We start from the raw sequence: 17,142 nt of genomic DNA, 5'->3' as shown, positions 1-17,142 counted from the left end.
GGGATTTATCCATTTTTATGCATTTCAGCACTTTCCTCCTCTGTAATATGGACATTTTTTCAAGATGTCACCATCTATTCCCCATTTAAAAGTTCACAAGTCCCCAGTTTCAGATGAGTTGTTTCACAGACTGCAGTAGGAGATGAGGGAGGAAATTACAGGAACCCTGATGCAAATTTTCTGAATGTCTTTGGCTATAGGCTGGTGGTGAGGTGATAGAGGACTGGAGGACAGCTAATGTGGTTCCAGTGAGTCTAACATCAGTAGTAAGGAAACTATTGGAGAAAGTTCTGAAGGAGAGAATCTCCACTTGATCAAGGATATTCAGTTTGACTTTGTCAGAGGGTGGGTATGCTGAGCAAACCTAGTGGAATTTTCAGGAAGGTGACCAAGTGTTTGGGTAAAGCAGTTGACTTAACTTACATGGATTTCAGCAAGACCTTTAACAAGTTCCCAAATGTGAGACTGATACCGAAGATAAAAGCTCATGGGATCCAGGGTAACTTGGCAAGTTGGATCCAAAATTGGCTTAGTGGGCAGTAGATAGAGAGAGTGGTGGTAGAAGGTTGTAAGTGTGACTGGAGGCCCATGTGGTGCAGTACATCACTTATCAGTGTTGGGTCCCTTATTGTTTGTGATATTCATGAACAGTGTTGATGAGAATGTGGGGAAGGGACAATAAATAAGTTTACGGATGATCCAAAGATTGGCTGGGTGTTTGACAGTGAGGAGGAAGGTGCTAGGTCTCAGGAGGATATAAACAGATTGGTTAGATGGGCAGATCAGTGGCAGATGGAATTTAGCCTGAATAAGTGTGAGGTGATACACTTTGGATGAAGTAACAAAACAAGAGAATGGCAGGATGGTGGGAAGTTCAGAGGAATCGAGGGATCTTGGGGTGCTTGTCCACTAATCCCTGAAGGCAGCAGGACTGGATTAATCAGGTAGTTAAGGTGCTATACTGGACACTTACCTTTATCAGTCGTGGTGTAGACCATAAAAGCAGGGAGGTCATGTTGGAGCAGTACAGAACTTTGGTTAGCTGGAGTACTGTGTACAGTTCTGGTAATTACACTATAAGAAAGATGTGATTACACTGGAGGGGGTGCGGAGGAGATTCACCGAGATGTGGTCTGGATGGAGCATTTCAACTATGAAGGGAGGCTGGATAAGCTCCCGTTGTTTTCTTTAGAGCAGAGAAGGTTAAAGGGGAACCTAAGATTATGAGGGACATGGACAAGGTGGATAGAAAGCAGTTGCCCTCCTTAACCGAAGGTCAATAGGAAGGGAGCATATATTTAAAGTGAAAGGAAATTTAGAGGGGATTTGAGGAAAAAATTTTCACCCAGAGGGTGGTAAGAGTCTGGAAAACACTGCCTGGACAGGCCTTTGAGTAGGGAGATGTCACACTCTTTAAAAAAATGCTTGGAGGAGCACTTGAAGTATCATAACATTTAGGGCTATGGGCCTAATGCTAGAAAATGGGATGAGTGTAGGTAGTAATATATTTTTGATAGGCCAAAGGGCCTGTTCTGTACTGTATAATTCTATGATCCTAATTGCTCTCAGGGCAATTATAGATGAGCAATGAGCACCCGAGCTAGCAACACCCACACTCCGTTGCTTGCTTCAGTTTATTAGCTGCCTTTGATGTCTTCTAACATCAAATGCTTCTCTGGCCAGCTTTCCATCTACTGGGAACCTGAGCTCACCCAATGTTTTGTTTGTATTTTAACCCACTTCATGCCTCGCTTGCCCATAGTTCCTCTGCTCCCATTGGCTATTAGGGCTCGTCTTACAATGTTTACCCTTGTGTATTCCCTTCCACGACCTTGTCTCCTCTAGATCTGACTTCTTTCTTCAGCTTTATAGACATCAAAGAACTGTCTTTCCTGTATCTGTATTTCCATCAGCCATTGATGGCAGTAACCTCAGCCATTCATACCAAATGCCCTTCCAAAATCTTTCCAACTCCACTCTCTGTTGCCTCCCTTCAAGGCCTTGAGAGGTATTTCCTTCTTAAAGCTTTTCGAGTCACAGAGATGTACAACATGGAAACAGACAACTTTGGTCCAACTTGTCCATGCCGACCAGATATCCTAAATAAATCTCATCCCATTTGCCAGCACTTGGTCCATATCCCTTCAAACCCTTCCTATTCATATACCCATCCACATGCCTTTTAAATGCTATAATTATATCAGCCTCCACCACTTCCTCTGGCAGCTCATTCCATACACGTACCACCTGCTGTGAGAAAATGTTGCCCCTTGGGTCCCTTTTAAATCTTTCCCCTCTCACCCTAAACCTATGCCATCTAGATTTGGACTCCCCCACCCCAAGGAAAAATACTTTGACTATCCATGCCCCTCATGATTTTATAAACCTTTATAAGGTCACTCCTCAGCCTCTGACGCTCCAGGGAAAACAGCCCCAGTCTATTCAATCTCTCCTTTTAGCTCCAATCCTCCAACCCTGGCAACATCCTTGTAAATCTTTTCTGAACCCTTTCAAGTTTCACAATATCTTTCTGATAGGTTTGTCACACATCCTTCTTTTAATTCACTAATAGGACATGGGCATGGCTGACTGGTCAGCATTTATTGCCTGTCCATAAACACCTTTGAGAAGGTGTTGGTGAACTGTTGTCTTTTTATATTAATTCATGGGATGTGGGTGTCACTGGGTCTGCATTTATTGCCTCTCCTTGATTAAGAGTCAAGCACATTGGTCTAGGCCTGGGCCTGGGCCAGACCAAGTGAGGATGGCAGTTTCCTTCCCTAAAGGGCATTAGTGAACCAGATGGGGTTTTTCCTGTTAATTGTTTCATGGTCACCATTAGACATAAGCTATGGTGGGATTTGAACCCATGTCCCCAGAACATTACCTGGTACTCTGGATTAATAATCTAGTGATAATACCATTGGGCTATTGCCTTCCCTTGACATTAAAGAACAGAAATCCCGATTGCAAGTAGCTGCAAAACCAGATGATGATTAGAATCATCCTAATATCTATTGCCCTTTGCTGTGAAGCACCCTAGGGCATTTAACTAATTTCAAGGCACTATGTGAATGAAAGTTGTTGTTGAATCAGCTGTGGATTAAATCCTTGCATGAGTTCAAGTGGTTCTGTTGGACACATCTTCTGAAATCTCTAACTCGCTAACCCATTGCCCTGCATGAGAGAGTTTCTGCATAGGTGCTGCCAGTATTTATAAGCAATGCAAGCAATTAAGCACATCCGACCTAAATTTTAAGAGACAAAGGGATCGTTGACTCTAACTGTGTGATTTCTCAAAACGCACTCGCAATGTCTGCTACCATGTCTAAGCAGGAAGTCTGCCTGGATATGTCTTTACAGTGGAGCAGTTACAGGAGAATGATACAAGCTTGCATTAATAGCAGATACACAGAGAGCCTTGTCTTTATGAGTGGGAGGCAAGCGGCAAATGTTGGCTGGGACTAGACTGCAATTGAAGAATTCAGCATTCATCAGCTTTCCTTTGCAAGTCAAATGCTACCAGACAATGATTTTAATTTTTAGCACACAGCAGGGAACACAGCACCTTCCTGTGTTGTTTTTGATAGGAAGGATATCCTGCTCTGTCAAATTGTTCATAACTTATTTAAGGTCTAATTTATCTTTACCAGACCAATGCAAATGATTCTGTGGTACTTTTCAAAGATGTGGAGGAGATTTTTCCTTGTAGTCAGTAACAGTCCTTCAATTTAGCAATCATATTATTGATTCATTAATTTGTGGCATAGAGTCATATAGCACGGAAATAGACACTTCGGTCGAACCTGTCCATTCCGCCCATAATCCCAAAATAAACTAGTTCCACATGCCTGTGTTTCACCCGTATCCTTCCAAACCTTTCCTCTTCGTGTATTTTTAAATGTTGTAACTATACCCATATCCACCACTTCCTCTGGAAGTTCATTCCACACACGAATCACACTCTGTAAAAAAAAACCCTTCATATTTCTTTTAAATCTTTCTCCGCTCACCCTAAAAATGTGCCTCCTTGTCTTGAAATTCCCTCCCTAGGGAAAAGACACCTACCATTCACCACATCTACACCCCTCATAATCTTATAAATCTCTGTAAGGTCACCTTCCTATGCTCCAGTGAAAAAGGTTCCAGCCTCTCCTTACAACTCAAACTCCATTCCCGTCAATGTCCTGGTAAATCTCTTCTGAACTCTCCCCTTAATAATAAACTTCCTGTAACAGGGTGACCAGAACTGGCCTCTTGGACAGCAAGTGAATGAAGGGATGGAAGGAGGGGTTGGTGGGGGATGTGGATGTTGGGAGGGAGGTGCGAGGTGGTTTTTCAGTATCTTGTAATTGCTGTACAAAATGTTCCATGTTTTTATTAAATGGCAGAGCCAGCTCAAAGGACTGTCCAAACTATTCCTACTGTCCACAAATTAACTATACTGTAACGTTGCCAACACCTCAGCAGTTGTCTGTTCTGAGCTTGTAAAAAGCATTTCAAAGATGCAACTTAAGTTAACCCTTGAGGCATGATTTTATCTGCACATTTGTTTTGAAAGACGAAGAGCATACTGACTGTACCTGTATGGGATTTGAAACATTTTATTTTAGAATTTGATTTGTAATGAAGAGTTGTTGTGACACTTATAACTGAAGAGAGCGTTGACCCTGTTACAGTACAATTACCAGCTGAATTTCTGAGCAGTTTTCTGTTATACAATGGCTGTAAATAATCCTTAAGATCTCTCGAGTGGCAGTCACACTGCAGGATGAATTTGTACTTTGAAAAATGTTCATGTTAATTTTGCTGCAGGATCACAAATCGTACCTTTTGGTGGAGTGTGCACTTAGTTATTGAGTCCAGGTCCACAAGTTGCACAAGTTACACACACCAACTGTGAATTAAGTTAAAGAATACCGCAATTTACGTTGGGATTGACTTTAGATTCACGGTATTTTGGTTTAATTTGGTATTTCTTTCCCTGAAAACTGTTTGCGAATAACATTCAATCTTTTGGTATCTGCTGCGGCAATGAGCCACATTGTTGAGTAAAACCAGTCAGTATTTTTCTGTTTACTTTTCCTGGAGATTTGCAAATTAAAATGTGCTGCACTTTTTTTTAATTTTCTCTCAGCAGGTGCACGTTGTGACAGCTGAAGATCTGAAGTCAAACATTTACTCGATTAACCAAGTAAGGCCAATTCCCTTATTCAGTCTTCACCAACTCATCCCTTCATTATTTTCTCCAAGAACAGTATGTGGGAGTGATTTTTGAAGGTGTTCACTGTATTTTACAGAAGAAAGGCAACTTTGCTCACCATTGAAGGTGACTATTGAAGGTGTTGCTGACTGGATACTAGGAAAATATGAGAAATACCTGTTTAGGATTTGCAAAAAATATAACAAGAAGGCTGCGTCTTTGCAACTGATGAGTCCAATCAGCCTCAAGAAATGAGAGACTCTCTTTCTGTGTCCTTCAGTCTGAATTCGTCATGCTATGCAACAATATGTTTGAGAGAAATCATGAAATTTAATGTGTAATTCTTTTTCGATTTATTGCAAAAAATATAACATGTAGCTGAACATATATGGAGCTGCCTTTTAGCTCCACATTTCCTTGACTTAGTTTTTTAAAATATCAACTTTGGCATGAACCTTATCCCAGTGATTGTACTTCCTCCCTCCTCTCTCTCTAGTCAGGAGGTTGAGAGTTTTAAATCACATTTCAGGACTTAAAGACATTAATCTACACTGGTCCATGTTGAGATTTGAGCCCCATCTATCCTCTCGGGTAATCCTGAAAGGATCCGGCATTATTCAGAGATGTGAGGGGGAATTTTGCAGTTATCCTACTTGTTGGTTATTCCTTAACCAACACCAGTAAAACCAAATAACTGGCTGTTAACCTCCGTGTTAGTTGTGGGGAACTTACCGTACTCCAGTAGGCTGCTGCGTTTGCCAGTGAAATATCGACTACATTTCAAAATCAATGAATTACCTCTGAAGCATTTTGGGTCTTCATGGCTAATCTGGAAATATGGCTAATATGGTTCCTGAAGAAGGGCTCATGCCCGAAACGCCGATTCTCCTGCTCCTTGGATGCTGCCTGACCTGCTGCGCTTTTCCAGCAACACATTTTCAGCTCTAATATGGAAATTACCCATGTACAATTAAAGATACGGAAAAATATACAACGAATACAAATTCAAATACTATCTTCCCATATTTTATTTTAAAATTTTTTTTAAACAGTGACTAACCTGCTTTCTGCCCTGCTACTTTTAAGCATGAATTCTTTAATGATAGTTGATTAAATTGGAATGTAATATGGCTTTTTTTAAATTAAAGGTCGTTCTTCCAATGCCTGGTAACAGTGTCCAGTATCCATGCAATAAACTTGCATTATGGTATCAGGAAACTTTGGCTAGGGATGGACTGCAGGGATGCAAGTTTAGAATCCCTGCATTGCAACTGAACATACCTGGATGCTACCGGCGCCTCCTAGCACAACCTCAGCAACTAGTGTTTCGGTGGTTGGAGGACAAGGAAATGTCATTTGCACAAGAAGGCTGCGTCTTTGCAACTGATGAGTCCAATCAGCCTCAAGAAATGAGAGACTCTCTTTCTGTGTCCTTCAGTCTGAATTCGTCATGCTATGCAACAATATGTTTGAGAGAAATCATGAAATTTAATGTGTAATTCTTTTTCGATTTATTGTTATGATATATTGACTTGAGTCACAGTCTGCCAAATTTCCATATTGTCACGGGGGGGGGGTGGAATGCTTTTTGGATATTTGTTTATCTGTGAAAGCCATTCTGAAGAAAAGGAAGTGTTCACATGTCCATAGACAGGAAGCTGTCACGGATTGATTTGGTTCACCAAAGTGGGAGAGTGGCAGTGGTTAGAGGAATTGTGGTGACAACAGCCCCAGATGTGAGGGGGGATGGAAACCTTCTTCCAGAAATGTGGGGCCAATCAAAAGAGGAATGTTGTATCTGCTGCCTGTCCCAATTTTTTAGACAGGATTGAAAAAAGTTCCACCTTGTCACCTAGAAATGGCGCAAAACTAAAGGAAGACAGATAGCAAGAAAAGCAGAGGCAGAAAGCCCTAATCAATGGCTAAATTTGCAAATGAGGCAAGCCAAGTTGAGGGAGCTTATTAAAGATACATTTTAGGCATGGAATCTTAGTCCTTTAGTTGTTCCTAGTATGAATTTATTTTAAGTTTCATCCCAGAGACTGTTACAAGCCTTGCCTAATCTAACATATGGTTCAGAGAGACCAAAGATATCCAGTTTACTGACAGATTTTCACACTATAAAGTAGGAATGACCTGTGTTACCTACTCCTGAAATTTAAGGTGTCCTTCTGCTCTATATTCCTAATACATAGAATTAGCAGGCCATAAAACTTGTATTTTGTTTTAAGAACTAGTTTTTCGCTGGAAGACTTCAAAGATAATTCGGTCATCCAAGCACTCTGTAAAGTCAATGAATACTAACAACCAACTAACAAATAACCCACTATGGAGTGTGTGTCACCAAGGTGCTGCAACAATAGCATCAATAGAAACTGTTTATTTGCAGTGACAGTGGTGTCAATGCAGCCTGATTCTAGGACCTGGATTGGGAGTCTGCTTAAGTCAGAATCATTCAAACAGGTATAGCACAACAGGAGGTCATTTGGCTCCTCTGTCTGTGTCAGCTCTCTGACATGATTTGGAGGAGGTGTCGGTGTTGGACTGGGGTGGGCAAAGTTTAAAAATCACACAACACTAGGTTATAGTCCAACTGGTTTATTTGGAAGCACTAGCTTTTGGAGCGCTGCTCCTTCATCAGGGATGGAGCAGCACTCTGAAAACTTGTACTTCCAAATAAGTCTGTTGGATTATGACCAGTTGTTGTGTGATTTTTAGCTCTCTGATAGACCAGTTCAACTAATTACATTCCCAAGCCCTTTCACCATAACCCTGCACCATTCTTTTTGGGTGTTTACTCAGTATCCTTTTTAAAGAAAACTTTGATTGTATCTGACTTCACTATACTGATGGGTCCATAACCTAACCCTTCATTCTTAAGAGTCAGTTCAACTCTTCACATCCAGAAGTTTAAATTCGTTAAGTGTGAGCACAGCTATAATTACCTCCTTTCAGTTTACTGATGAGTCTGTGAAACAAGAAGATACTTAGAGGAGGACAGGTTTTTAATTACTTTTAATGTTCTTTTTTGAGGTTGAAATGTATTGTGCAGCTTTTGTTTTTTTACAGAAGTTTTATCATTTTTGGAATCAAAAATTGTTGCCAGAGTTCACATAAAGAGCTTGCAAATCCACCTTGGTGAAGTGAATTACTTGTCTTCTCTTGATTTTATTAAGGTGTGGTCCATCCATACACTTCTGCAAAGCCAGCCTCCAAAGGAACTACATGGTGTGTATGTTTAAGAGGGAATAGTAGGTAAAAATTGCAATTGTTTGTCTATATTAACATTTTATCTGAGATTAATCAAAGATAAATGCATTTTTTCTCATTCACTTGTGGGCATCGCTGGCTTGCCAGCATTTATTACCCGTCTCTAGTTGCCCTTGAGAAGGTGGTGATGAGCTTCAGTCCATGTAGTGTGGGTTGATCCACAATACCATTAGAGGATTTTGACCAGTGACAATGAAGGAACGAACAATGATCTCGTTCCAAATCAGAATGGTGAGTGGGTTGAAGGGGACCTTTCAGGTGATGGCGTTCCCATGTATCTGCTGACTTTGTCCTTCTAGATGGAAGTGGTCAAGGGTGTGGAAGGTGCTGTCTAAGGACGTCTGGTGATTTTTTGCAGGGCATTTTGTGAATAGTGTTGCTACTGACTGTCCATTGTGGAGGGAATGAATGCTTGTAGATGATGGGCCGATCAAGCGGGCTGCTTTGTCTGGATGGTGTCCACCTTCTTGAGCACTCATCCAAATACGTGGGGAGCATTCCATCACACTCCAGATCTTTGCCTTGTAGATGCTGGATGGGCATTGCCTGCCATTTATATGGCATGAACGTTACTTGCCACTTGTCAGCTCAAGCCTGGATATTGTCCTGGTCTTATTGCATTTGGACATGGACTGCTTCAGCATCTGAGGAATCGCGAATGATGCTGAGCATTGTGCGATCATCATCAACTATCTCCACTTCTGACATTATGATGGAGGGACGGTCATTGATGAAGCAGCTGAAGATAGTTGGCCTGAGGGCACTATCCTGACAAACTCTTGCAGTAGGATGTCCTGGAGCTGAGATGACTGACCTTCAGTAGCCATAACCACCTTCCTGTGTGTCAAGTATGTCTCCACCCAACAGAGAGTTCACCCTGATACCCATTGCTTCTAGTTTTGCCAGGGTTCCTTGATGCCGCACTCTGTCAAATGCAGCCTTGATGTTTAGAGCTGTTACACTCGCCTCACCTTTGGAATTCAGCTCTTTTGTCCATTTTTGAACCAAAGCTGTAATGAGGTCAGGAGCTGAGGGACCCTTGCGGAACCCAAACTGGGCATCACTGCGCAGGTTAATGCTGAGCAGTTGCTGCTTGATAGCACTGTTGGTGACACCTTCCATCACTTTATTGAAGATCAAGTATGGACTGATGGGGAGGTAATCAGCCAGTTTGGATTTGTTCTTTTTGTTACGGGACCTATCTGGGCAATTTTCCACATTGTTGGGTAGATGCCAAAGTTGTAATTCTACTGGTACAGTTTGGCTAGGGGAGCAGGAATTTGTGGAACACAGGTCGTCAGTGCTATTGCTGGAACATTGTCAGGGATTGTAGCCTTTGCACTATTCAGTGCCTCCAGCCATTTCTTGATATCCCGCGGAGTGAATCGAATTGGCTAAAGACTGATATCTGTAATACTGGTGACCACTGGAGGAGACAGAGATGGATTATTCACTTGGTAATTCTGGCTGAAGATTGCTGTGAATTCCATATACTAAATGTTTTAAACTAACTGGTACTGCGTTTGAAAGCTGTATCTTCCAGTCTTAAACAAAAGATAATTCATTATGAAATTGCAAGTGTACAATTATTTATCAAATATAGGGGTTGCATGATGGCTCAATGGTTAGCACTGCTGCCTCACAGCGCCAGGTTCCTGGGTTCACTTCCCCACCTCGGGCAAATGTATGTGTGGATTAGATTCCCTACAGTGTGGAAACAGGCCCTTCGGCCCAACAAGTCCACACCGACCCTCTGAAGAGTAACCCACCCAGACTCATTTCCCTCTAACTAACGCACCTGACCTACGGGCAATTTTGCATGACCATTTCACTTGGCTTGCACCTCTTTGGATTGTGGGAGGAAACTGGAGCATCCAGAGGAAACCCACACAGATACAGGGGGAATGTGCAAACTCCACACAGACAGTTGCCTGAGGCTGGAATTGAACCCAGAACCCTGGTGCTGAGCCACCATGCCACCCCATGGAGTTTGCACATTCTTCCTGTGTCTGTGTTGGTTTCCTCCGGGTGTCCCAGTTCCTTCTCACAGTCCAAAGATGTGCAAGTTTGGTGGATTGGCCATGCTAAATTGCCCCTAGTGCCCAGGGATGTGTAGGCTATGTGGACTTGCTAATCCAGGGTTATGGGTAGGGGATGAGTCTGGGCAGGAGACTCTTCGGCAGGTCAGTGTGGACTCAAAAGGGCAAACGGCCTGTTTCCATGCAGTAGTGCTTCTATGATTCTATTGGCTTTTAAATGAAATACATTTTGTCTGTGAAATACAAAAGACAGCACATATTGGTGACCCTGACGAGCTTAAGCTCTATAAATACTTTTAAAAAGGAAATGGTGATGGAATTCTACTGGAGAAGTTCTTACACATTTAAACACTCAATCCTCTCACTGTTGGCAGTACTTAGAATTATAGGTTTGACAGAAGTTTTGACCACATAGAGATTCAGTCAGTTACAGTTCAGGAATCTAAAACCAGAATTAAATGTTAAATGGGGGAGAGAGGTACCAGTTGTAAAACCACGTTCCTTGCAATATTTCGAATGGAGAGAGTCACTTTTGGGGAGGGAAAGGGAAAGCGGGGAGAAATAGGTGCAACAGCTCAAAGTTTTAGAATGTGAAGTTTTCATTTCAACAGGTAACAGGTAATGGGAGAGAAGAGCTTCAAAATTGTGGCAAAGCTCCAAAATTTGTTGGTTTTTCAGAATATTCTGAGGGCCAGCCACACCTCTGTGCTCTTGGAAACCTGTTGCATAATCACTTTGAAGTAACTATCTCTGTCATGCCTAAAGCAATGCACATAGAGAAAATGTGCCCATGTCCTTCTCTAGGTCGGGTGTACTCCACCTACTGTTTTAAAGAGCTAATGTTGTTGCTGTCAGCAGACACCTTTTTTAACGGTCTGCTGTTGTCATTAAACTGGGAAATGTTCCCATGTCACTGTCCCCCTCTTGCACACTGTGTAGGTGGACTCTGGAAGTGTATACAAGAGCAGGGATATGCAGAGGATGATTAGAGTGGTGCTGGAAAAGCAGAGCAGGCCAGGCAGCATCCGAGGAGCAGGAGAATCGACGTTTCAGGCAGGAACCCTTCATCAGGACCTGTCCTGTCAATCTTCCTTCCCACCTATCTGCTCCACCCTCCTCTACGTACCTATCACACTCTCAGCTATCTCCCCCCCAGCCCCACCCCACTTCCCATTTATCTCTCCACCTCCTCGGCTTACAGCCTCATTCCTGATGAAGGGCTTTTGCCTGAAACGTCGATTTTCCAGCTCCTCGGCTGCTGCCTGACCTGCTGTGCTTTTCCAGCACCACTCTATTCTAGGCTGTGCAGGAGACAAGGTGGGGGGATGGGAGGGGAAGCTGTGTGGGAGACAAGGATGGAGGTGGGGGGGGAAGGCCGCGCAGGAGACAAGGCAGGGGGTGGGGGTGAGGCAATACTGAGAGGCCATTTCTAAACCTGGAAATGCCAATGCAATTTGAAGAAATGTACCAAAAATTAAAATGACAAATCAAATTTAATAGTGGGCAGTATAAAATGAGGACTAACTGTATTTGATTATTGCCTTTGTTGTACATCTTGGACTATAGCTAAGCTGTAACACAAATCTGGGTGTCACAGTCTGGATAAATATCAGCAGCCATTCTTTTTCTTCATCTTACACAGAGGTATTTGAGCTATGCATTGGGCTCCTTTGAACGATGCACAGGGCCTGGGATCAGGAATATCGGGCTGGACTTTCTAAACAGTGGCAATCGTGTTTATGTAAAGAAAGAGCTCAGTATTTCTGATGGGAGATTCCAATCGATGCTCCTTTAAAGATGAGAAGTGGTACATCCAATTTGCCCATCCCTCACAGTGTCGAACATTTGAGGGAGGGGCAGGAGAAGGCAAAATACATCCCCTTTCTTATCTCAGAGACCTTCTGTATTCCATAATTCCCAGCTTCGGAATCCCACACAGCCACATTGACGGTGCTGTCAAAGGGTAAATATGTAAGGTTTATCTGAAACAGGGCTGTCAGAAATGCAGGGTATCAGATGGTTCGGGGGAGAGGGGTGGTAGAGTTCCGGGGGGAAAGGTGTGTTGGAATGAGCAATACGAAGATCAAGGATTTATGGGAAGAAGACAGAGAAATGGGTTTGTGAAACATATCAGCCATGGTGGAGCACACCCAATGGGCTGAATCTATTACGGAGTAATGAGTCGAGTTTGTTGTGGTTGGGAGATATCAGGTCTGGTGTTGGAAGGGGTGTGTACACTCTGCAGGGATGGTGTGAGGGTGTTGGGTTGGAGTACAAGCAGGTACTGGGACTGGCAATAGGCAGGAGTGACAGATCTGTAAGAGGGACAAGGGAAGGTTGTGCCTGGAGCAGGGAGAAGGATGTTATAGAGTCATAGAGTCCTACCGCATGGAGACAGACCCTTCAGCCCAAACTGGTCCATGTTTGACCACGACGTGCCTCCAGATTGTAGGTTAATGCTGACGTACCGCATAGTCCTGGAGGTGTGCTATCTGGGTGTCTGCATGATGCTGTTGCTGTTTAATGGGCACCAAATCATTTAAAACTGGAGCCTCCACCCTCACAGCAGTGCACACTTGCCCGGTCCATTCCAGCTGTGGTCACAGCCATTTTCAGCTCCATTGCACATTTGTTTCTGCCAGTATGATAGCAGGAAACAACAATCATGCTTCGTGTACCGAGTCTCAGGCTAATACCATGATGTGGGAGCAAACGTAGGCCATTCAGCCCATTGGATCCACCAGTCTGTGAACTTGGCTGAACTGATAATCCTGAATCCACTTTTTCCTATAAACCTGAACTTGCTTGCTTATTAAACATCTGTCTATCATGGCCTTGAAAAGGTTTGACTACTGTAGTAAAAAAAATTGCACAGATTGAATAGATTCTGAGAGAAGGAATGCCTCCTCATTGGGTGATGTCTACTGTGCCCTTTGTTCCTCGACTCTCCTTAAAAGGGTAATACAACCTTCCTGCTGTAAGCTGTCAAGTACCCTAACCATCTTGAATGTTTCAATAAGGTCGCCTCTGATCCTCCTAAACTTCAATAAGAACAGACTCAACCTCTCCTCAAAATGCATCCTGTCCAACTCAGGATGGGTCCCATGAACCTGGTCTGCACTGCTGCCTCCGATGCCAGAATATCTTTTCGAAGGTAAGGGGCCCAAAACTGTTGACAGTATTCCAGCCGTGATCTGAGTAGTGTCTCATACATTTTTAGGAAGACCTCCCTACTTTTATACTCCATCCCCTTTGAAATAAACACTAACATCTTGATAGCCTTCCCTATTACCTATTGAACCTATATGCTGGCTTTTTTTACTTTAATGCCTGAGGACTCTCAAATTCTTCTGGTGCTGTAGCTTTCTGTCATTCTCCTTTTAAATAACATTCAACTTCTCTATTCTTCCTCCAAAGTGCATGACCTCATATCTTCACACTTTATGTTCTATCTAACGTGTTTTTTGCCAACTCAGTTAACCTGTCTATATCCTTCTCTAAACTCCTTGTGTCATCCTCACCACTTGCCTTCCCATCTATTTTTGTGTCATATGTGAGCTTGGTCTAGTCCATGCATTTTCCTCATCCAAGACATCAAAATATATTGTAAATAATTGTTCCCCCAGCACTGATTCATGTGGACACCCCAGCTAAAGATTATCATCCTGAAAATGCCCCCCTTAAATAAACTCTTGGTATTCTATTAGTTAGCCAATCCTCCATTCATTTCTTCCTCTTACCATTGTGAAGCACACAATGTATACATTCTGTTCTCAGTAGCCTTCCCTGTTGACCCCATCAGCTTTGAACTTCCCTATTCCCCACCCAATCTATTCACTTTACACACAACACCTCTGTGCCACATCCACCCCCGGCTGTCACATATCTAATCAACATACCTGGTTTGGAGACCCCCCGACTGTTCCCCTCATTGAAAGCAGGGTGTTGCTGACTGTCAATCACCTTACTCCTGTAATATCCCCTTCCCTCCAATGCTGTATCCTCTTCCTCGCAATCTTTATCCCATCCAAATCTCAGCATGCTGCCTCTCATGCCAACAGTCGAGTTTCCCAACTTTGGTCCTGGCTTCTTAAAAACCCCCCTGTCCAGCCATACCTCCTTTGTCTGTTTGAACTGGAGCAACAAGGCAGAATGTGACCCCATAGCCCTGACTGTAGAGGTACTGATCCCTGACCCTGATCTTCCCAGGCACTTGACTGATTGTGCCCAAGCTCCTGGGCTGGAATCTGACACAACCACTCTGCTCTAACTGGACTGAGGGCTCCTACACTTTAAAGTCTGAGTCATGGCCATTTGTTTGAGGCACATGCAGTGTGTTTGCTGTGTATGCTGCTGGTTCACAACACTGGAGTGAGATTGCTGTAGCGCACTGCTTTACAGAAACACGTCCACTCCCTTTTTCACTGACTGCTGGTAAGCAAGACAGAAAGACCGTTAGCCTGTTTTGGCCGAGGGGGCAAAGTGAGAAAGGCAAGCTGTGAACTTTGAAGCAGGTGCAAAGTGAATAAGCATAAAAAGCACACGTAAGGAGCCCTGAGATGCACTCTGGTGGAATGCATGAGTTAGCTGAACCTCCCTATGCACATAGTGTCCTGGCAGCAGTATTCCAATGACAAATGCCAGTGAGCATTAAGGTACAGCGTTCAAGTACAAAACCAACTTATGAATCAAATCGAGTTGTGCAATTAAGGAGCGGTCATGCCAAGGTCTATGCATGTGGTCACTACCCATGGATTGTCAGTGACTGATGTGAAAGGTCAGAGGAACCAGCAGCGAGCTGGATTCACCAAGTAATCACACTGACTACCATCTCCGGAATTGTCACCATCTAGCTTCTATTTAGCAGATGGGAGAATGGGAAATTGCACATCAATGAGGTGAAGTTGGGTAATTATCAGTCTGAGCAGTTTAGGTGAATTGGCCATGTTCAATTGCCCATAGTGTTCAGGATGTGTAGGTTAGGTGCATGAGTCAGGGGAAATGTAGGGAAACGGGTTTAGTGGGATGTTCTTCTGACGGTCGGTGTGGACTTCTTGGGCCAAATGGCCTGTTTCCACACTGTAGGGATTCTATGATTCAATGCATGCAAATAGATCTCACGCTACTCACTACTGAGAATGTCATCTCACCATTTGACACTTCGTTACAAAATGCGTCTTTTGATCTTGACATTGAGAAATTCCTCACTGACCATCTTGCATGATTTTATCGACTTTCTGGTCAATACCTGCTTTGTCTAGGGGCTGGGAAGATTTGGAAATTAATAAGACAAGGAATCTTACAGGGAGGGGGGTTTAAGGTAGCAAGTCAGCCACATTTGTATTGAACAGTGGAGTAAGCTTGAAGGATCAAATAATCAAGTCCTCCTCCTATTCCCTTTTTTTGTGTTGTATACAGTATATGTATTTGTATGCTGTACATAGGATGAAGAATTATGCGTTGCACAAGGTGCAACTCTCCAAAGCTGCCCTGGAAAGACCAGTGAAACACTTCAGAGTTGAACAGCATATGTTGAAGTAGCACTCCTTGCTAATTGTGCCTCCTCCTATATTGCACCAGGATCAATCCCCTTATGGACTTAATTGCAGTGATGCCGAAAGTCTCTTTCCTCCGTTGTTGGATTTCTGTCTGCAGCAGCTCAGTTGAAAAATCTGCAAGTTTTGGGACTCTGTGAAGAATCTTTGTTGAAATTATTTCAGACAGAAGCTGGCTGTCACATCACTTCAAGCAAAACTGGCCATCCATGTATAATACTGAGGTCAGGTTGACCAAGGAAATGAGGTTAAGGTCATACTGGGGTTAATATTTATGGGTGGAAGTGCAGTTAATTGAGATCAAAAGCGATATGGCAGAACTAAATCACGGGTGTCCCTGGGACGTAACTGAAAATTGGCCGTGCTGACTGACGATGCTCCTTCTTCACCACATGGATAAAGACTAGGAAGAGAAAATGAATGGAATCTGTCGCAGACCATGGAAGAGATGTCATTGTTGGGAGTGCACTGACCCCAGTCACACAATTATCAGAAATGAATAATGCTGTGGAACCCAATTCCACTTTGAGGAACAGCAGAAGCCATGTACTGACTGCCTAGGTTCATATGGTGAAAACAACATCTCTATCCAGTGGCAAAATCTTAGATACATGTCCTGGTAGTTCTTCCCTGTTAGTTCCCTGTAAATATTTGCTTTGAACACAATGTGAATTGATAAATCTTTGAAATTTCTTAGATTGAACTACTGAAGGTGAGTACTGGATTAGTGGTGCTGGAAGAGCACAGCATTTCAGGCAGCATCCAACGAGCAGCGAAATCGACGTTTCGGGCAAAAGCCCTTCATTTTTACTGAAGGTGAGACCCACTCATCATCAAAGCATTCTTTTGAAATAGTTTGTAAGGTTATAAATGAGAGATTCTACTGGTCTTGGATACTTGTATAGGTATTAAATTTGATTACCTTTGGTGACCAATCATGAGGATCAGAGCAGTTATCTGATGAGCATTGTATGGAGATACTGTTTGCTCTTGATTAGTATGAGGACTTCATCAGCTGTTGAAACATGGGTGGTAAAAGGAAGAATATATGAACATAAAGGTTAGGACAGAAGTA

At 43.0% G+C, this 17,142-nt stretch overlaps 1 protein-coding gene across 6 annotated transcripts in view; it reads left to right on the top strand.

The window, feature by feature from the left end:
• pus7l (pseudouridine synthase 7 like) overlaps positions 1–8,336 on the top strand; it is a 44,145-nt gene extending 35,809 nt beyond the window's left edge. For 4 of the 6 annotated variants that reach the window (XM_072552610.1, XM_072552613.1, XM_072552612.1 and 1 more), the window contains exons 8-9: positions 5,138–5,194; positions 6,352–8,336. In XM_072552610.1, the coding sequence (XP_072408711.1) occupies positions 5,138–5,194; positions 6,352–6,702 (408 nt within the window). In that variant the 3' untranslated portion in view covers positions 6,703–8,336. Of the gene's footprint in view, positions 1–5,137; positions 5,195–5,300; positions 6,319–6,351 lie in introns of those variants that run through there. The other 2 variants (XM_072552615.1, XM_072552616.1) reach the window with 2 other exon arrangements.
• The last annotated feature ends 8,806 nt before the right edge of the window (positions 8,337–17,142 follow it).

Source organism: Chiloscyllium punctatum, chromosome 32, assembly GCF_047496795.1.
Source record: "Chiloscyllium punctatum isolate Juve2018m chromosome 32, sChiPun1.3, whole genome shotgun sequence".
NCBI classification, from domain to species: Eukaryota; Metazoa; Chordata; class Chondrichthyes; order Orectolobiformes; family Hemiscylliidae; genus Chiloscyllium; species Chiloscyllium punctatum.
This window is presented reverse-complemented; position numbering and strand designations above follow the sequence as displayed.